The 22,039-nt window shown below is 39.3% G+C and overlaps 1 protein-coding gene across 2 annotated transcripts; it reads left to right on the plus strand.

Moving 5' to 3' along the window:
• Positions 1–316: 316 nt before the first annotated feature.
• On the plus strand, positions 317–19,335 carry LOC146703474 (regulator of G protein signaling 9-like). Of its 2 annotated transcripts, XM_085466721.1 has the most exons (19): positions 317–544; positions 2,164–2,260; positions 3,019–3,069; positions 3,215–3,321; positions 4,660–4,711; positions 4,787–4,845; positions 4,923–4,999; positions 5,085–5,166; positions 9,608–9,670; positions 10,157–10,186; positions 10,279–10,340; positions 10,912–11,025; positions 11,111–11,226; positions 11,346–11,433; positions 11,957–12,095; positions 12,526–12,608; positions 12,876–12,999; positions 15,190–15,593; positions 16,149–19,335. In XM_085466721.1, the coding sequence occupies exons 1-19, from the start codon at positions 476–478 to the stop codon at positions 16,309–16,311; spliced, it is 1,980 nt and encodes a 659-aa protein (XP_085322847.1). In that variant the 5' UTR covers positions 317–475; the 3' UTR covers positions 16,312–19,335. The 2 variants fall into 2 exon arrangements, with proteins under 2 accessions (XP_085322847.1, XP_085322848.1); XM_085466722.1 differs by lacking the exons at positions 317–544; positions 2,164–2,260 and adding an exon at positions 2,269–2,506.
• Positions 19,336–22,039: the final 2,704 nt, after the last annotated feature.

Here is a 22,039-nt window from a genome sequence, read left to right on the forward strand (position 1 = left end):
ATACAATTTGAAATCTTGACGGAAAATAACTTGGTTTTGTGAAAGTGGTTGTATTTGACCTTCTGTCTTTGCGTTTATAGCATTGATGAGATAAAGAACACTAAATTATTGCCTATACTTAACTAAAACGGCTTCACATTGCAATTACTTAAACCTATTTTAGACAATTCTTTGTTACTCTTATTGGAACTGTCAACTTTTTATTACATGCCTGAAGTGCCACACGGGTAATTTAATCCTAATTCAATTTAAAAATGATAAAATATTGGCACATTAACAGTTTCCGTTTTTCCAAGTGAGAGGTTTAGAGGGGGGACATTTGAAGGCAACATCACCATCGATCAGTGTTGCACTTCCCCTCAAGCATCCCCACACGACACACAGGGCTCTCACAGGCGGCAGCAGTGTTGTATGTGTGTGTGTGTGAGAGAGAGAGAGCGAGAGAGAGAGAGAGCGGTGCAAAGCATCACACAACATGACCATCCGAAACGTTCTCCGGGATCATGGACAGAGGTACCGACCACGGATGGCTTGTCTCAAAAAGGTGGGCTGCACAGCTTACATTAGATGATGTAAACCAGAGCACAGGCTTATAGATTATACCTGCTGCAGACGCATCATTAGTGACTTGTATAAATTCTCTAACGCAATGCTTGGACTGTATTGGCTTACAGGAACCTCACAAACCCAGGCTGTTGTTGGCATTTGCACTATAATAATCTATAATATTCTCTGGAAATCCCAATGCTTTCATTGAATAGATTTATTAAGGATGGTCATTCCGTTAAGGATTAAAACCCACAGGTACCATTTGGACTACAACAAGCTTTAGGGAAACCCAATAGCAAAATGCATTTCTTTAATAATATGGACTTTAGTTATTAAGGGTTATTAGAGATGTTATTCATATACTCGTGTTTCAGAATGATGCCAACATACTGTAAATCAGATGTCATGTCAGCTTCCCCCTTACACTCTATATAGCTGTCAGACTGTGTGACTGTGTTCTGTTTCAACCTTTTCACTGTGATAAGGTCGTTCTGTTTAATAAGCATTAGGCCTGGATCAGTATCAATACCTCCATCTACACCAACCAGCTGCTGGAAAGAAGTTAATCCAGGCGCTGTGTGAATTGTGTGTGTGTGTGTGTGTGTGTGTGTGTGTGTGTGTGTGTGTGTGTGTGTGTGTGTGTGTGTGTGTGTGTGTGTGTGAGGCCAGCCAGAGCAGTCCTTCATCCATCATCTCATATTTAAAATTCAGTTGGATGGTCACCAAAGAGAATGTTTTAACATTAGAAAAAATAAATAAATAAATGGAAGGAAATAATCAAGACATGAGCTTCCAGATGTAGCACTCACACAGTGTCCCCCTCTCTCCAGGGGAATACACACAGAATCCATTTCCTGGAGAACTTTGTGTTTTGGTCAATGAAAGCCCACTTTGGTCCAGCTCAGTCTGGGGCTTATAGCCTCTCCAGGTTGACTTCAAAGCACAAAGCCACTTCAAAAAGACCCAGGAGTCAGCTACAAACACACTCTCTTTCTCTTTCTCTCTCACACATGCATACACACACACACATAAAGTGAATTAATGTACTACAGGATTTCTTCCTCTGCCGTACACACCTAAGTTGTGGGGGAGCTCTGGGATCAGATGGTATGATGGCTGAAAAACTGTTTAGAGGGCAGTGAGTCATCACAAACCTCCCACACAAGCCAAACAAAAGCCATGAGATCAGGGCTTGAAACAATCCCGTCATCTCGCTTCTCACCACTTTCTAATGCAGCATTAAAACTGTAATCCAGTCATTGGACTAAAAAGCTGAACAGTTGTTTGGAGAGAAACAGAAACCGAATCATTCGGCATTTGTCTAATAGGAAGTATTAATTACAAGCTTACACATCAAGCCTTAACATCCCAGGGGGGAAATTTGCCCTTTTTTAATCAGTGAGACACAGTTTAATGCAGCTTTCTCTGCCTTTCATTAAGTAGAAAAGAGGTTAATGGTAATGCTGTGCATGCTCGAGGTTACACTAATGATCATCATCACCGTCATGTGAATTTCACTGATCAAAATTTAGGATTTACAATCAAATCTGCTGCCCCAAAAACCTACACTGTGAGCTCTGATGTGACACCTCCTCACAACCTTTTTTTGAGCAGGCGGAGAAGGTGGTCCTCGAGATGCAGGACCCCACAACGGGAGTGAAGCTACAGCCTCAGAGACTGGTTATCACCACAATACCACATGCTATTACTGGTAAAGTGGACACAAACACTCTCACATACACTACAGTGGCTTGATTTTTATCCCGTTGAGTGACTGTACCTGCACAACCTCGCCAGAGGATACCACGGTGTTGGAGCTACAGATTTCATCTCCATGACAACCCCATGGTCTCAGAGACAGAGAGAGGGAAGAAGTAGGAGGTGAAGGAGGAGGATGATGATTGAGCAGGCGAGAGGAAACAAACATGTAGCGCCCGAAGCAAGAGGAATGCAGGCAGTAGGTGGTGGAGGAGGAGAAGAGAGGGAACCTAGACTTCTACGTCACCTGCAAGCTTTGAATGCCCACAGCTGAATGAATGAAAACATACCAAAGGCTTCTTCTCTGCTGCTCTCTCCACTTCCCTCTCTCACTTTCTTTGCTGTTTTGTTTTCTCTCCATCTCTGATTCCTTTGCTTTTCCTGTTTCCTTTTCCTCCCCCTTTCCCCCTTTCTTTCATCTCACAAGCTTTCCTTTCCTTTCCTTTCTTAGTTTCTTTCTTCCTCTTGTTTCTTTCCTTTGCCTTTCTGTCATTTTCTCTCTTCTTCACTTGTCATCCTTCTCCTCCTCCCTTTTCTCCTTCCATGTCTCTCTTTGACATTAGCTTTCTGGCATTTACAGGCATGCACTGATGGACATAAACAACATACAGTATATTTAAAGTTGTTTGCTGTTCAAGCTGCCCTTTTGACTAGTGTTGTTTATTTCCATAGATTCTTTGTTACTTCTGACCTTGAGTCCTTTTTCCTCAGGTGAAGACATAGTTGTGTGGTTAGCAGACAGATTCCAAATCGATGCACAAGGTGAGAGATCAGGCAGCTGATGCCATCCCAGTTCAAAGTGTGTGTTTTGATAAAAAGAAGACAGTTTTAGGATGTTATCATGTTAGCTGACAGTGAAAATTGGTGATAGAACCTCATTTATAGCAAATCTGTCTTTTTTATTCAGAGGCGAGGAGTTTTGGCTCCATGCTGGTGGCGTTAGGATACATCTACCCTATACAAGACCACAAGCGTTTAGTGGTCAAACCAGATGCATCCCTGTATCGCTTCCAGGTAAACACACCACATTTTAAAGCTTAGCCAAAATCTCAGCTGCAGCAAAGCCAAACGATCTTCCAAAACAGTATTTCTGGTTATGGGAAGATTTAGTTTTCATTGCTGCACACTGAACAGTGTTTTTGCATGTTGTTAAAATGTAAAAAAAGGGATGCACATAGTCATGCAGAAACACACATAGTGTGCACTCCTGTTCCTGCTATCTAGTGACTCCACAACTCATGCAAAAAATGCAGTGTAAACTGAAATGCTTGCAAAGGTCATTTAAGTGTGACTGTTGTTTACCTACAAGAAAACAGAAAACAACAGAGCAGTTGCTAATTTATTAGGTGCAGAGCCTAAAAGATTGTGATAAAAACACATCAGTACATCAAATTCATTTGATGTAAAGGCTAGAAAGTTGCTGTGTCTCTTAGCCTGAGCACATAGCAACTTCTAAGAATAATTATGTCGGTATATCATGTAAGTTCAAAATAAAAATGCAGAGCCATGGAAGGTTAAAAAAAAAGGTTGATCGAGCCTTGTGAAGTAAAATCATGCACTTCCTGGAAGTTTTTCCATCCAAAAATGTAAAAATGTGAGAAACCTTTATTTTCAAAAATGTGTAAAAATTAAATGTAAAATTCCTTCAGTTTAAAACAGTGCTGCATTTTTTTCAGTGCAGAATAATGTTTTTTTTTAAATACTTTTTTTCTTCTTCAAAAAAAAAGACAGAAAGGCCCTACACTGAAATAAAACAAACATCTTTGTAAAAACATTCACCATTTTTAAAATAAAGGAATTTTCCATATTACTTTTTATGGATGTTTTTCACTATGCATTGCATTTTTACAATACATAGAAATGCCCGTACATTTTGGTAAAAATTAGAATTTACTGTCAGAAAATTTTGGGGATATTTTTAGTTTTTTGAGAGATTTTTTTCAGTGTGATATACATATTTAATTCTGCATTCAGTCATTATTTTTAATATATTAACTGATTCATTTTATCAACATTATTGACCATGGTAATTTCCCATTGGTAAATTGGTTCCAGAAAGCGGCATGTGCCAGATTTTCTGTAATGGGTTTAGCATCTCTGCTGTAACATGCAATGATTAGATAATAAAAGAGTTTACCATTACAAGACACAAAAACCACTAAAGCGAGGTAAAACCAATTTCCGTCGTATTTATTTTATGATGTGAAACCCCAAATTAGTCTGGCTTTAGTTTCCTGAATGACTGCAAATTGAAAACAACCAACAAAAAACACCCTTAAATCTGCAAGAAATGAATCCCACTCACAAAAACGCTTACTGCTAATCATCACCTCTGCCCTTCATTGTTTCCAGACACCATATTTCTGGCCCACACAGCAGTGGCCTGTTGAGGATACAGATTATGGTGAGTGTATCTGAATGCATCCTGTTACTAAGAATCACTTACCGTTAACATCCATCTATGTTTTTGTTACTGAAGCAATCTACCTGGCAAAGAGAAACATACGTAAGAAAGGAATCTTGGAGCTGCACGAGCAGGTGAGAATTGGACACGAATCCCACGGCAATTAATTTTCTCTATTGGCATTTACTGAGGTGTTGTTTTATGTCCTCAGGAGCAGTACAACCATCTTCACAAGTGGATGAATCATAAATGGGATTTTATAGTGATGCAAGCTAAAGAGCAGTATAGGTGGGTGTGCAGGAAGCTCAGTGATGTCGGGAAGCGTTAAGGGTAACAATGTGTTATGACTCTCTGTGTTTGGGTTGGGTTTTAGAGCTGCGAAGGAGAGAAAGAAACCGGACCGTGTGGTGTTTGACTGTCAGGAAAGAGCCTACTGGGTGGTTCATAGACCTCCGGTGAGAACACACACATGCATGTTTCTATCACTACAGAAGACGTTTGTGAATTTATATTTGAAGACTTAGACTAGCCGTCACTCAACCAAGTCCTTTATGATTTGCGTGAATGAGAATGGCTTTTTGCCACCAAAAGGAGCTGGGCCTCACTATGTGATTATATAAACACATTTATGTCCCCACAACATGAGATAATATAAGCATACATGCACAGATATAGTTATCAAGCCTGAACAGTAAACAGCAGATATTGGTACATTGCAGGTAAACAGAGAAGTAAGAAAGTAAATTGCACCACACTGCAATACTTCCCAAGGTATCTCATTATCTCTACCCATGATGTCTCATTACCACTGCATGTCCAGTCAGAGGAAAAGGGCACAACTGATTAATATTTCACACTGCATGGGAGAAAGTGGTACAGTGGTTTGCACCTTGTGCACATCGAGCTTCTTGTGCTGTGATGCTGGATTACAGTTACAGTTACCAAAGACAGTGACAGCTCCCAACCAAAGACCCATGTGTTTCCCATGAGTTAATTGGTTTGCAGTCATTTGATTAGGTGCAAAGATGTTTGAGGATATTCTCACTTCAGAAACTGCTGATCTACTGGGATTTTCCTGCACAAACATCTCTCATATTGCAGAAATATGTCTTTCTAAAGTTTTGGTTGCATAATATATGTGACCATAAACTATATGGTCACATCATATAAAGTAGGGCCATAATAAAAACACAGTTAAGTGCATAATGTTAAACAGTTGTGCTTTTCATTGTTTATGACTTCAGCCTTTAGGAAGAATATTGTGTTGACTACTGGTGACCTTTTCAGCAGAGGTGTGGACTCGAGTCACATGACTTGGACTCGAGTCAGACTCGAGTCATTAATTTTATGACTTTAGACTTGACTTGAAAAAATGTTCTAAGACTTGTGACTTGACTTGGACTTTTACACCAATGACTTGGGACTTGAATTGGACTTGAACCGGTTTACTTGAAAAGACTTGATATTTCACCCCAAATATAAAATTTAACATGCATATTATATAGAGATTGAAAATGTGACGTCATTCACGGGTAGAACCGCAAAGGATTCTGGGAACTCGTGGCAAGCGGTACTAGCGCACGCAGGCTTTCAATTGAAATCAGTTATACAGCGATAAAAAGAAACACAAAAATGTCAAGAAGCCGTTGTATTATTAACTGCAATAGCCGGTCGAATGACAGCCACGGGAAGCCGACGGGTAAAGAGATCGGTTGTTATCGGATTACGTCGTTGAAGAGAAATTGTTCAAGCCATGTTTCCGAAGTAACAAAGAGGCGACGGATGGCCTGGATCATTCAAAGATCAAATATAACGTCCCAGAACACTCCAGCTCACAGGTTAGTCTGCTCCAAGCATTTACACGAAGGTCAGTGTTTTTTAGTAGTTAATGCGTCATTTTCATAACATAATTAGTGATATAGGTTACAAGCAAGTCTGGCGCTGAACAGAAATTGTCGCGCTATGCTCCTTTATTTATTGTGCATAAATAGTGAATTGTCCTGACACAATATTGCGTTTCGCTTCTGTTATTATGGTACATTGACAAAAACATATACTTTTATTCACAGGATAAAACAGTTGTTTTGTATCACTAATTGCCCAGTACGATTACAGCATACAATATTATTGTCACTGCTACATTTCTGTGATGGGTACCAGAAATTATTTCCACTACTAATTAATTACCGTTGAGCTCAAAGGTCCTATTAATAAACGGTTAAGGAATGTGTATTTATGACAACAATTTGTGAGACTGGTAAACTTATGATACGTACGATGGTCTTTACTTTCTACACGGTGCATTTCAAGGTCCTGCACCCATCCGTCGGTAAACTGTACCTGGGCTTGTTGCAGTGACCTGAAGTTACTAAACTTCATGAGTGTATGCACTCACTCCAAGAACCGTATGCTTATAAATATGCATATAAATATGCTACGATGAGATAGCTGACTTCATCTAACTAGCAAATGTTGTCCAGGCTACGTTGGTGATACAGTTTTTTTAATGTGTATGATATTTTTGTCATGCGATTTTAAAGCTGGTCCTACAACCGCATCCAAGAATAACATGCAGCTTATCTCAGAACTGTCGGTGAAAATTATTCTTGGAGCTAGGTTTAATTGAGCTGCATTTTAAAGAGGTGCAATTTCACAATTTGTGTATATTTTCTAAGTTCACTATTTTGTCATGTGTTGAGAAAAACACAGATTTTAAAATTACATGGTCTAATATTTACATTTAGCATAACTGCAACATTATTTTTTCTTTTTTTTTTTAAAGACTCGAAAGGACTTGAAATTCAAAGTTTCAGACTTGTGACTTGACTCGGACTTTTACACCAGTGACTTGAGACTCGACTCTGACTTGCCTGACATTACTTGAGACTTGACTTGAGACTTGAGGATAAAGACTTGAGACTTACTTGAGACTTGCAAAACAATGACTTGGTCCCACCTCTGCTTTTCAGTAATGTAGCACGTTGTAGCCTGTGCTCTGTGACTTGTGTTGTGTCCTTTCAGAAGTGAGGTACACTATATTGCCAAAAGTATTTGCTTGTCTTCATTCACATGCGTATGAACTTGAGTGACATCCCAATCTTAAGCCACAGGGTTTATTATGATGTCGGCTCATCCTCTGAAGCTATAACTATTTCAACTCTTCTTGGAAGGTTTTCTATGAGTGTGTCTATGGGAACCTTTGGCCATTCTTCCAGAATCCCATTTGTGAGGTCAGACACTGATGTTGGATCAGAAGGCCTAGCTCCTGGTCTCTGCTCCAAAGGTGTTCTTTTGGATTAGGACTCTGCAGGCCAGTCAAGTTCTTCCACACCAGAATTGCTCTTTAATGTCTTTATGGATCTTGCTTTGTGCCCTGGTGCACAGTCATGTTGGAACAGGAAGGGACTATTGCCATGCTTGAGAGCATGAAATTGTCCAGAATTGTCTTGGTATGCTGAAGCATTAACAGTTCCTTTCACTGGAACTACTTATCCATTGTATTGCCAGACAGAGAAGCATGATTCATCATTCCAGAGAGCACGTCTAGGTTGGGCATGCTTCACACCACTGCATATGACGCTTTTCTATTGTACTTGGTAACGTAAGGCTTGAATGCAGCTTCTCAGCATTGGAAATCCATTCCATGAATCTCTCTACATGCTGTTCTTGAGCATATCTGAAGGCACACGTGAAGTTTGGAGGTCTGTAGTGCTCAACTCTGCAGAAAGTTCATGACCTCTGTACACTATGCACCTCAGTATCTGCTGACCCCACTCTGCCTACTCATGCCTTGACTTGTTGTACAGGTGGCATCCTACCACAGTACCACGCTGGAATTCACTGAGTTCCTAAGATCTGTGAGTGTTTGCAGAAGCAGTCTACACGCCAGGTGCTTGATTTTATGTCTGTGGCCACAGAAGTGATTGGAACACCTGAAATTAAATAATTTGGATGGGTGAGTGAATCCTTTGGCAATATAGTGTATGCACAGAAGACTTTGACCTAACGAGGGTCACTGGCACTGGCACTAATTTGTGTCTCATGGCACATGAGTTATCGCTGCAAGGGTGCTCTGTTGTCAATCCCTCAGTTGAGATTTCCATATGCATGCTGTAAAATAAAGCAATAAAGCATATTAATCAGCTACCAACGTTAAAAGCTGATAGGTCAAGTTCTGCCGGGAATTTTGAGGTACAACTACAACTAACCCATCCGAAGTTCTTAAATCCCAGTTCGATCAAACGTCCTGCTGTCAGACACAAAAGGGGCTCCTGTGTCTGCTGACACAGTATTAGACAGGAAGTTTAAATGCTGTGGCCGATTGATACTTACAAAATCAGAGTATTAACTGCTTTGCATTTGTTGGTTTGTGTATTTTAAAGCTTTTCAGACAAAAAGGATAGATATTTCTTCCGTCTTCCAGCCTTCAAGCATTTCATTCCTTCTAAATACTAAATCAGATATGCACACTCTTAATTTAAGATGCACAATTTAAAAAGGAAGAAACTTTTGACCTTTTCTAAAAAAAATCAGTATTCAATAAAAGCAGAAACAGATGTTTCATGTTGAAAAATAAATATAATGACACCTTGATGTAAATAACATATGCTGTCCTTAAAACTTCATCTTACAGGTTCAGATTGATCGTAATGACTGCTAAATGTGATTTAAAGTTAATGCATTTTAAAGCCCCCCGTGGGAAACAAATAAAGTACTTGAAGATGTATTCATAATGACCAAGAGTGAATTTGGTGATTGGCCTCTTCTTGTTTGAGATGGCCATGAGAAGTACGACACATTATCCGCTGATGATTAGCATTATAAAACAGCCATCTGTTTAATTAATTAGTCCTTTGGTAAACACTGTGTAATTCTCTTTTGTTGATGTGTATGTAGCCAGGGACTGTGAGTGCCATGGACTATGGACTGGAAAGACTAATAGATCCAAATGCACACGAGGTAACAGGTGAGTCTCTGCCTGACCCGCATGAACATAATTCCTTTCAATCAGCTTATATCCCATAAGAAGCTTTAATGCATTAATGCAGGTACAGTAAATGATATGTATGCTGTTTTCTTTTATTAAAATTAAGGCCTTCTCTTTTCCTTTCTTCTTCTCTGCAGGCATTTCCTACGGCTATGTTTTCAAATCCCAGACTTTTAGGCTGGTTGTGAACACATCTGCACACACTCACATCACCTCATGAATGCACTTGCTATAATACTTGCTAACAAAAAAAAAGTACCTGAATCTCAGCTCAGGTTGTGAAATGATGTTGAAGGTTAGTGTTCACAAGTGTTCATCATGAGTCCAACAATGATAAAGAAGTGATGTATAAAACAGTGCTTTTTTCTGTGCAGAAATACATACAGTGTCCTAACTGTGAAGTCATAAAGTATATGGCTTATTATCTGTACTCATACTTTTAATACATTTTTCCTCAGGCAAAAACACCCGATGACTACGAGAGGATCGTAAGTTTTTTTCTACTCACTTGTTGGATGTTTTATTGATCACGTATAGTGGCAGCTCTGTGTTATTCTGGCTGTCATTTCTCTCCCTGTAGATGATTTTCACCCAGCAGTCCATCATGCGTCCCAGAGTGAAATCATCAGTGTCCATTGGCGCGTAAGACAGTCCCTCATATAAGAAGCTCGCTACTATCTGTAGCAAACCAGTACCCCTCCTATACCCTGGCTGCTCCATTAGCTGTATGCCTTAAAGTAACACACGCACATTATTTTCAGCATAACCCCACTGAGTGATCTGTAAAGGTCAGACAGGTTAAAGCTGATGAGAAAGTGGGACCGTTGTGGAGGGCTGCTTAAGCTTATTGGTGGAGCCCTCCACAACAGTCTCAGTTTCTCAGTAAAAAAAAGAAAAATACTGGCCCTGATTATATGATAAGTAGCTAGCTCAGTGGCTAGCTAGTAGAAAGTTCACTTGAATCTTTGACATATTTCGCACGTGTCTTTCCAGCAAATAAAAAGAAAATGAGAATCTTCACAGTAGACAAACATGTATTGTCAAGTGTATTTGCTGTTCTCTGACTGATGAGGGATTAGATAATGTGAGTTATGCCTCCTGTAGGCTTGGCTGCACTTGCTTTACTGTTTCTGTGTGGCTGCATCATTAATGGTTAAAGACGTTATTTTCCTTCAGTGTGGTCGATGGTGACGTGTTTTTCCCTCCACTGCAGGTTGGTGAAATACTGCGCCACTTATAAAGGCCACGACCCTTTTCTGTCCAAGTGTCTTCCCAGCAACCCCTGGCTCACTGATGACGTCACATACTGGGCTTTGAATATGCCCAAGTGCGTAAGATGATTATACTTATAGAAATCACTGATTTTGGACAATAATTAAGAATATTTTGTTTTTGTTATCTGTGCGGCACAGTGTGGAAATACCCACTAAAATGCGTGTGGAGAGGTGGACGTTCAGCTTTGGAGAGCTCCTTTCAGACCCTCGAGGACGAGATGACTTCAGACTGTTCCTAAAGAAAGAGTTCAGCGGTATGATAGTCTGATGCAATTTAAAGTCACTGTTGGTCCTGATGTTAAGCTTTCCTTCAGTAGAAGGGGTTAGGAATAATCTGAGTTTATATCTGGTTATTTTCTCTAAACCTACTCAGGTGAGAACTTGGCATTCTGGGAAGGTTGTGAGGATCTGAAGTGGGGCACTGCTGCGACAATGAAAGAGAAAGCAGAGCAGATCTACAAGTAAGAACTTCTTGAAGAATATATTAGTCTTCTGGTAAATATTGAAGACAGTGGAGAAGAAAGTATTATTTGATTTAAAAATCGCCAACTATGTTTACTGACAGTGATTTATGACTCTTTAATAGTTATATTTATTAGTTTAATAGTGACACAAATACATGTTGGACATTCAGTGTTTTTAATTTTTATTTTTAACATTAAATTCACTCAATTATTTTTAATTAATAAAGATTAAAGATTAAAACTTAAAATAAAACTGAGAATTAATACAAATTTTGGTTGCCATCATCCAGAAATAATACGCCTTAGATTAATTACAGTTTAAATCTAAACTTTGCATGTAGTGAACTTTACCTGCAAGTATAGTGTTACTTTAACTGATGATTAAATGATGAAAACAATGCAGTGGATATTTTTTTCTCACATCTTTACTGAAGAAGAAGTTTTTATCTGGCTTTTGAGGTTTTTCCATGTAAGTGTCAAAGCATTTCCTCTTCATTCCTCCCACTTTCATTGATCTCAGGACTTTCCTGGCACGCGGTGCTCCACGATGGATCAACATCGATGGAAAGACGATGGAAATCACAGTGAAAGGTCTGAAACACCCACACAGATACGTCCTGGATGCAGCCCAGACTCACATCTACATGCTCATGAAGAAGGTCAGTAAACATGTCAGTAGGTGTGATCAGTGCAGAGACTGCATAAATTAAAACACCTTTTTGGATTTTGGTTTGAGCTGACTGTGGAGCTGATGGCGCTATGCATGCCCATGCTATAGCAACGTGTGTAATTTGCTCTAAATGGGAGCATGATTTGAAACTAAACATCACAAAGTATCAGATTAGACTTTTATTGAGACTATAAACTCACAAAAAAATGTTAACTGGTGTCATAAATGATTAAGTAGCAGGATAATGTTCTCATTGACCTTTATACAATATGAACTTTGTGACCAGATGAGGTGCCCCCTGCTGGCCACTTTTCAGACCTGGATGTCTATGGTTAAATCACAAGGGAACGGTGGGGTTGTATCTGTACCTGTAAGAGACCAACTCACTGGACCAACTGATAGCATTTTGCATTTTGCAGGACTCATATGGCCGATACCTAAAATCTCCAGTGTTTAAGGAAACAACGAAGAAGGCCGTATGTCCCGAGGAACACAAGTTCAGGTAAGAGGCACTTTTTGCATTGAATTTGTGGAGCTTTTCTCAGACATTGTTGGAAGATTTATTTGAAGCTTTTAGTTTGACTAACAGAAAATACGTCTTAGTCACAGCAAAGAGGAATGTTGCAGTCTAAACAACCCTAACAAATATATAACATAAACCTCAAATTTTCTCTTCTCTCCTCCGTACTCTTAAAGACAATCCTGAATTTTCAACTTTCAACTCTTACCTTGTTCCTGTTTCTTTTCCCCTCCCCATACATCATCCCAGTGACTCCCAGTTGGAGCAAAATGCAAGAAACAGACGGCCCAGTCTCAGTCCCATCATCATCCGGCAACAGGAGCAGGAGCAAAAGGCCAAGATGGCCGCCAGTGCCCCTGTTGACATCACACAGGTCATGAGCAAACTCAGCCAACAGGGCAAAGAGGCGCCTCCTCGTCGCACCTCAGTTAAAAATGACTAATTTTATTTGTCTAATTGCTATAGTAGTTACATATAATACATGTAATACATTATATGTTTAGACAGGATATAATGTTATATAATAAATTAGAAAACATCTATAATATGTTGCTATTAGACCTTTCAGTGAAGAGTCATAGACCAGAGCCCAGCTAATTTATCAGCGTGCTGATATATCTGCTGAAATTAGCTGTTTGCTGATCTATTGGTATCCATATTGGTCATGACTGATAAATAAAATTTTTAAAATTTAAAGAATTGAAGTTGTTGTGCCTCATAACAACTTTAATCATGTTTGTGCATTGATGCTGCATAGGTAGATTTTAGGATATGTGTCAAAATATTCGATTTTCAAATCAACACATATCGGTCTTAAAAATCGTATATCGATCAGGCTCTATGTAAACATACTTTATATTTCTGTGTGAGTCACATGTTTGACGTCTTTGGAAATGCATGTTTCAAAATCTGAACCAACCTTTTTTTGCAACTCGTGTTAATAAATTACTACAAGAAGAAGACAAATAGCCATCTATTGTCATCGCTGACATTTACGTCCATGTAAGCTGTAAGTGTTGTCTGCTTTTTTGTTTGTCATGATACATTTACTGTGCTGTCCATCTCTGTGCATTCACTGTTGTTTAGTATGTTTTGAGTTGTCTTTGTTATCAGTCATAAGGTAATAAAACATTCATAAAACCACCTCATACTTATGTGTTTGGACTTAAGCCGTCATTTATTCACCGTTTTCATTTTTCCATTTAATTCGATTGTAGCGCAATGCATTCAAATTCCTTCCTTCCTTCCTTCCTTCCTTCCATTGTTTCTTTCTTTCAAAACCTGCTTTTTTGTGATGCGAAAGTGCAACGTTAAGACCAACATAAGTTTGCAAATTTACTTAACCATTTGCACTTGTTGTAAACATACGCTTGTTTCTACAGCTTGATCATTGAGATGATATTAAAATGCATATTAACTTATTAAAACAGCATTTTTCCACCATAGAGTGAGGTATGGTTCTCCACCTATCAAAACTGATGAGCATTGCCGTTATATTTTATAGCTTACATTTCCCTTTGCTAAAAAGCAGAGTTAAACAATAGGAAACTGAAGCTAAGGGCAAAACAAGTTAAAAGGAGTGTACTACAAATTTATTTGGCAAGAAAAAAAATTCTGGATTTAGCTAATAAAACAGAAACGTGCCTCCATTCACAATGCCTGTGATGCTTAGGTTGGATATCCATTTAAAGTAAAATTAAAATGCTGCAGGCAACAAGCAACAGTGAGAGCTAGAATCAAAAATCTCCTGGGCTACTGCCGACCCTGTGATAGCTCGTAAGAATATTCTGGAAATTTTTTATCAGTATTGCAAAAGCAGATTTATGTGCCTCAGGCAAGGCACCTGCAAACAATTGTGCAGAATGGGGAGAACATATTTTAAAATACTTTGAAGTCGACAGACAAGAAACGGCATCATAGGCAAATGGGATAACACATTATGAAGATCTCGGGTAATCATCGCAGCACTGTGGGGTTTTGAGACCAACACTGATATCATGGGTTGATGATAAAAGTGATGACTGTTATCGTCATCACTTAAAACAAAAAAGTTGTTATTGTTTTTCCATCTGGAGCAGGACTCACTGTTATGACATCATAGGCACTGAGGCATTTGTCCCAGGGGTATGTCAGCCTGAGGACAAAAAACAGCTGGAAAATCAGGATACGCTATCAAAGCCCATTTTCCCTACTCAGTTACAGATGTTATGTTTTTTAAAGTGCTGTGCTCTCTGAGATGAAAGTGGTGCTCTAATGTGAGCTTTAATATCATGAATCAGCAAAGCTGAATGCTGGTCAGACCTTTCTTTACTTTGAGCGGACAGTGAGATTGTCTTGGTGGCTAAATATTAATTTCCTGTGGTTACAGAAAGTGAGAGGGCTCTATATTGTTATAATGAAGTTGATGTTATGAAACCTTTTGCGTGTTATGTCTCTTGTTAGGTCTGTAAACAGAATAGTGATGTATTCAGGGAACCATCTGCTAAAAAAATTCCAAACACAGACATGTATTTATCTGTCTGGATGCCCTCTGACTTGTGTCTCTTGCCCTTTGACCTCACAGCTGTGCCGCTTTACCACTCCTGTGCCCCACCTCGCTGTCTATTCTGGCATGACTGACCCCCCCTCCGCCAACGCCTCGCCCTCTCTTCCCTTTTTGGCCCACACCCCAGCCTGTCCGTCCCCCATCAGCGTGGCCTTAGACAGCACCTCTGCCTCTGAGCGGCGAGCGGAAGCCAGTGAGGGGGAAAGTGAAGGGAACCCTGAGGCCCGAGCATCTGCAGGAGGGAACGTGTCCAAGTCTCGCATGGCTCTATCCCTGCGTCGTCTACTCAAGCGTGGCTGCACTCCCTCCTCTATGTTTGCCAGCTTGTCACCTAAATGTAATCCAGCTGCCGGGACAAGCAGCCGCATACAGCCAATCAGCCCAGATGAACCTAGTCAGGCTCCGCCCAGACGGATTGGCAAGTACGTGACAGTCATGCAGGACTTTTACTTTGAAAGACATATGTTTTCCATCATTTTCGCTCCAATCCAGGAGTCTTATTTTACTTTAAATTTAGGTGGAAGCGCTGAAACAAGAAGTGAAATAGTTGTAGAACAGGCCTGAGGAAGAGGCTGTTATCTGTAACTTGGACACTAGGACTATTTGTTAATTGCAAGAAAGGAAAAAGAAATTCAATTTTTAATACAATTATTTATTTTTGTTTTTATTGCAAAAATTCATACATATGCAATATTGGAGCTACAGTTCCTACAAAACCAATATGATGGGAACATCTTTGCATAAAAGCTGGAAGTCAAAACTGTCATCTCATATTCAGTTATTTATTTAACTGACACAGCACATGTAAATATTGTTATATTACATACAATGTATGTATTTTAGTCATGCCTGTGTATGCAGACTTTGTATCTAGTTGGGCTACTAAGGTACACAAAGTAAAAGTTTATGTTGCTAACGTGACAAATAATATCAGATCAGCCCCTGATGACCTCGTCTTTTTCTGAAACATTTCTCAGCTTTTTTCAGATCAAAGTGGATATTCCTCCGGAGTGCCGCATCTACCCCATTGAGTCTGAGGATGAAGATGAGGAGAACAGAGCTGTCTCTCGGGAAAGAGTGGGAACCAAAGAGATCATCTGCCCTTGGGAGAGCCTCACTCCACAGAATGGGACAGGCTAATACACTGGAATTACACAGGTATAAAATGGTGGGACCAGACCATAATGTATAACATAAATTCAATCAACAAGAGGACAGACTGACAGTACTCTTTCTGGGATACTCTAAAAATGGCTGTCTAGAGTGGACCAAACATTAACTTGCTGAACCTGCCTGCCTGTTGGCTTGAAATGCCCCATTGTCACACATGTTGCAGCATAATCCTAACTTCACTGTCCATGCTCAGAACTTTCAAAACATTTTGTTTTCAACAATATGGCTCAGTACAAAGAGTTTATGCAGGCGTAGTTATGTCCATATATAGTGAATAATGGTCTGAAGAGTGTTTTAAAGCCTTCTTTATGCTAGCGTCACATCAAGAAAAGCAAAACTTGCAACCTTGTTGTCACTGAAATGGTTGCTTCAAAGACCGAGACCACATCTTACAGTCAGGTTTCACCTTCAAACCAACTTTGGTACATCAAGTCAATGATTAAACAGCAACATGATGGGTCAGACTGTTGTCTATCTGCTATCTGTGACTGAATAAGTTTAATGACAGCAAAAAAGCTGTTTGTGATGATATGGTAATTAACTCTGATAAATTGGCAAAAATTGTAACTGTTGCCCTCTGTTGCAAATTTGTTGCCATCTGCATAAACAGAAACTCGCATTGATCAGAAATTCACATTTACTACATACATTCTGACTCCACCCAGAACTTCATAGATTTGAAACCGAAATTCTTCAACAAAAAGTCCCGTATTTGCAGCAGAGCGGTTATTTAACTGCAAAATAACACTGTTGCTTGGCAACCTTCCTTTTTGTATAGGAATATTGTCCTGAGAATGAAATCTTTCAGTTTAATATGTTTTGTGATTTGCGTGTTCACTACAGAGGACATAAATAAATGAGTTGAGTCTCAGGAGGAAATGACCAGAATAGATCTGGCAATGAGTTTGTTCAAGTCCACAGAGAACTTGTGCTCATTGACTCAGACGTACTCGGATTGACTGCAGTGTGTTAGAAATCTGTCTGAGAGTGATTGCAATCAGTCCGAGTTGGACCGTGATTGTTTGGAGACAGGTTGCCTCCCATCAGGTGACCTGTGCAGCTGTCTTGCAATTCCCAGTAGCCTCCCACAGGCTGAAAGTGTTACACACTCAGCCTCTGGGTAACCAGGTGCAATCGGTTACTAAATGTGAAAAAAAATCATTGTGCAATCACAGATTTTTTTTAGCAGCAAGGAGGTTGTCATCCTATTTTATACTCAAGTATGACTGAGCCATTACACATTCGGGAAAATAATGAAACCTATAAAAAAGTAAAAGGAAATCCTTAGTATTTGTTATATATTTGCATAGAAAACACTGTGGATACAAAATACGAGTCCAAGCCAACAGGCAGAAAATGTCTTAACACTTAAAATCTAGATTTTGCTGGAGTATTCCTTTAACTACAGCCTTATATTCACCAACCCTTACTAATGTGAGCACCAGCTGAGCCCTGTATTTAGGATAGAGGTGTAGTTTTGGCAGAGGCTGCTCCACATGGAGAACAGGGTGAGCGCTTTCAAAACATGAGCCGTAGCTTTCATACCCAAGCCTCATTCTGTACCTGCTGATGAACTGTAGCCCAACAGCAGCCTTATCCGCCTCCACACACTGGAGATATTTTGCTATGTTTGGTTTGTTGTTGGAAGTTTTTACTAAGCAGGCATCTACACATACTTCCTTAGAGCCAAGTGGACGGGAAAACAAAACAGCACGAATAAAAAGAGATAAACTGAAGTATTTTTGTGATTGCCAAGGACCATAAGTACCACCGGTAGTTCTCAAGAAGTACATGTTTACATCCTAGAGTGTGATAATCCAAAGCAGACATCTGTAGACTCTGCTTCCACACATGCCTGCTAACTGATAATGTACCTATATATCTATTAAAGTCGAGATGTGTTCTTGTGATGCGAAATAGACTTAGATGCCTGAACCCTAGTTTACTTACCTCTTACGCACATGTGAAATGACCAAATAGATGCGTTTCAGGTCAAATGAGAGCACATGAGCAGCTTGTCTACATGCTACTATTTTTGCTGATCTACTCCTGTGAGACGTACGCTCTTCATGCATGAAGGGTTACTTTAAAGGGAGTCGGTCAGTAGTTTTTGTATTTGACTCCACTGCTGTTTTGTACACTTTGTGTAGCTGTTGTGTACTGTACACTACTCTGAGTGAGGTGTTGATATTTTTCCCCTCACTCACAAGTCTCTCCTGTATGAGGGACAACATGGACTTACTGTCTGAATGTATTATCTTTATCATGTTTACAGATGCAAGAATGTGAAAAAGACCTTAAATTTGTTGTATTTGATATGTACATTCCATGGCTTGTGTCAAGTGCCTCAATAAAAGATTGTCTTTGCAAAAAGGTTCACCTGAAATCTGGGTGGACTGGCCTTTTAAACTATTTTTAATGCAACTTTCAGAATTTTATTTTTTTATTGTAGTATGCAAATAAAAAAATTGAAATCAGGGGGCTAATATGATAAAATAGCACAAAATTTCGTCACCTCCCAGCATGAAGGTTCTGGATGTGAATCCACCACCTGTGTGGGTTCACACTGGCATTTTCCCACAGTCCAAAACATGCAGTTATTGGGGTTGGGTTAATCGGTAACTCTAAATTGCCCATAGGTGTGAATGTGAGTGTGAATGATTGTCTTTCTGGTTGCCCCCCAGCCCCCCATGACCCTGAAAAGGATGAGCGTAAGAAAACTAACTTCAATAGATGCCTCACTCATGTTTAAAACTTCTAAATCTGCACAAAAAAGCACAAGAAAAAAAGCACCATTCTTAAAACAAGTGGTTCTTAATCTGTATGCTGCAGAGCACTTGTAGGTGGGGCTTGGACAATCATGGGAAAACATCAAGTTAAAATAAGCTGAAGAAATGTTGTTACAAAAAATAAACAAGAATCTTCTATTGCAATTATACCAACCCTTATTTTACTTTATATGGTCTTTTCAAAGATGGGGACAAAGTCTGCAACCACTCACACTCTGTCATTTTTGGTGCATCAAGATGCTGATAAAATGGCAATAAGATGGAAGCAGTCTTCTAACAGTTGTCAAGTTGGCAATTACATGCAAGCAGTTTGCGATAATATGGAGATTTACTGTGATAAAATTGTTGCACATGTAGTGACATAGTTGTGGCAGGACAGCAATTTAATTGCAAAATGACATTGCTTTTATATAAGAATATAACCAGATTACAACCAGTTGAGTAAAAACAGCACAGACTGTCATCGGCCTATCTGCATTTATAAATTAGATGGCAATTACTTGCAGTCAGTGTGAGTCAGACTGTGACTGAGAAAACAGGTTGCCTCCCACAATGAAACCTTTGCAATGTAAAATAGTTGCTCAGAGTGTGAGGGTGTTGCATGTTCGATCTTGATAAGTTGGTTGCTGCATCTGCATGCAATTGGTTTCTTACAGCACAAAAATCAATCACTATACCACCGCAAGGTTGTTGTTCTATTTTCATTCTAGTGTGACAGAGCTGTTTCAGTTCACCGATGTGCTTGATTTGCAGCTGGACTTTAGTCAACATTAAATTGAAGCCACTGACTTTACTTTTACTGTGTTCATTTACTATTAAGGGAAATACGTATGAACAAAGGCATGCCTTAAACATGCTAAAAGGTATTTTCTTGTTCCACTAAACAAATCGTTTGTTCTAGTGGTAATGAAAATAATCAGAAATCAACAGTTCCTGCAGAGTATGGTGGAAGATTTAAAGATGTCCACCTATTTGTGTTGTCAATATGTTCATGTATGCTTAAAAAAGTGATTTGTTTTTGTATAACATATTTTTTTTGACTCTTTTGATATTAAAGGTTGCCAATTGCTGACCTAAACAAACAGTTTGCAGACATTAACCAAAAGCGCCTTAAACTACTCATAAGAACCCCTGCTCTCTAAAACAAAGTACATTACAGTTTTTTCTGATGGCTTATGCACATTTTTTGTAACTATTGGCTGTTTTTGCAAAACTCTACACACAACTAAGAAAACCCTTCACCAAATCAGCAAAACATTGTAGTTGTCTTGCAAAAGCTAATAAACCTTGCATAACTCTCCAAACCTTCGTAAAAATGGTATTTTTTATATCAAACAGTTAACACAAGCCATCACATTAATAAGCACACAATGCACCAACTACACACTGATGGCATGAATAAAAACCACATCTGGCTTTTGCTTTTCTGTGCACAAGGTAGGCCATGTCAGTTTGAGGTCATACTTTTGTCATAGGTCCGTAAACACAGAGGGATCCAAACCTCAAGTACTGGTGTTTAGTCACACACATCAAAACAAACACAAGTGTTTATTTCCAAGTCAAAACAAAATAGTAATTTCAGTGAGGAAAAAAGAAATCAGTCTACATTGTGTCGTCTCTGTGGATCCGGCCACAAAATTTCATCTACATCACATGCAATGTCCTCTAGTCCAAGGCACCGGAGAAATTATCTTTTGGAATGGTGTATCCAGGCCTGACATGATGCCTAGTCAATATCCCCACATGCCTCCTCCATTGCCTGTAAAAGGGCTATGCGTTGATGGGGATGACGGTCATAGACCTTTCAGCGCCAGGCAGAGAAGAACTCTTCAGTTGGATTCAAGAATGGAGAGTATGGGGGGAGGTTGAGTACAGTGAAGAGTGGGTGATCTGTAAACCAGTTGCGGACCAAAGCAGCCCTATGGAAACTAACACTGTCCCATATGATGATGTATCTGGTCTGCTCTGGTCTCTGAACATTAGTGAGCATGTCATGTAAGGCGTCCAGGAATGTAATAATGTGTGCAGTGTTATATGGGCCCAGGGTTGCATGATGGTGAACAACACCATTTTGACTTATAGCTGCACACATAGTTAATGCTCCTGCCACGTCTTCTCGTCAAAAGGTACTCTGTAGATTTGTTTCATTCGGATTTTGTTGCGGGCAAGTACATGACCCAATACAGAAATGCTCACATTTTGTATGTTTTGCCCCCAGCATCTGGTCGTCTAGCAATTCTGTAAAGGAACAATTTCAGTGTTTTTACATCTATGGTATTGTTGTGTTTCTCATTAGCATATGGCAGTGCTACAAATCTTAGTGCAAAGTGACTGTACTACAGTTTTTTTCAATCGCTAACAAGCGCCTACCCATACTTCAGATACTTTTTCTAAACTCTTAACACAGACCCACACCTACAAAACACAATTGGCCAAATGGATAATTTTCTTCTCAAAAATACATTTTGTTAAATATATACTAACTCTTCATTTCAAAATAGAACACATCTTTCTCTGCACACACTAACTGTACAAAAACACTATAAATCTGACTCAAAATGAAATTAGTCTGTCAAAGAATAACACTTGTTTTCACTTCACAAGGTACATGCAGTCAATCAAAGTACACCAGGTTTCAAAATACTGGCTATTATTGACATTACAAAAACTGCATAGACTTTTATGTTTCCGTTTTACAGGTATTTGCATGCGAAACATGCAATCCACCATTTTGACACCAGAAATGTCTTGGTTGGTAACTGTATGTCCACATGTACAGTAATGTTCACATTCAAAAGCATTCCAGTAAAAAGCAAACAAGTTTATGTTTCTTTACTGTTTACTACAGGAGGTACAGTAGAAACACGGTATGATAGGACAGAGAAAGTTTTACAGTATTGCTTACA

This window comes from Copadichromis virginalis, linkage group LG8 (genome assembly GCF_057382275.1).
Source record: "Copadichromis virginalis isolate Kocher_CV1m ecotype Utaka linkage group LG8, C_Virginalis_male_GT1.1, whole genome shotgun sequence".
In the NCBI taxonomy this organism is placed as follows: Eukaryota; Metazoa; Chordata; class Actinopteri; order Cichliformes; family Cichlidae; genus Copadichromis; species Copadichromis virginalis.

Excerpts from the sequence above, each read along its gene's own strand:
- LOC146703474 (XM_085466721.1), top strand. The coding sequence starts at position 476 with ATGACCATCCGAAACGTTCTCCGGGATCATGGACAGAGGTACCGACCA. Across the intron at positions 2,261-3,018 it reads AATACCACATGCTATTACTG|GTGAAGACATAGTTGTGTGG; the intron begins GTAAAGTGGACA and ends CTTTTTCCTCAG. Across the intron at positions 5,000-5,084 it reads CAAGCTAAAGAGCAGTATAG|AGCTGCGAAGGAGAGAAAGA; the intron begins GTGGGTGTGCAG and ends GTTGGGTTTTAG.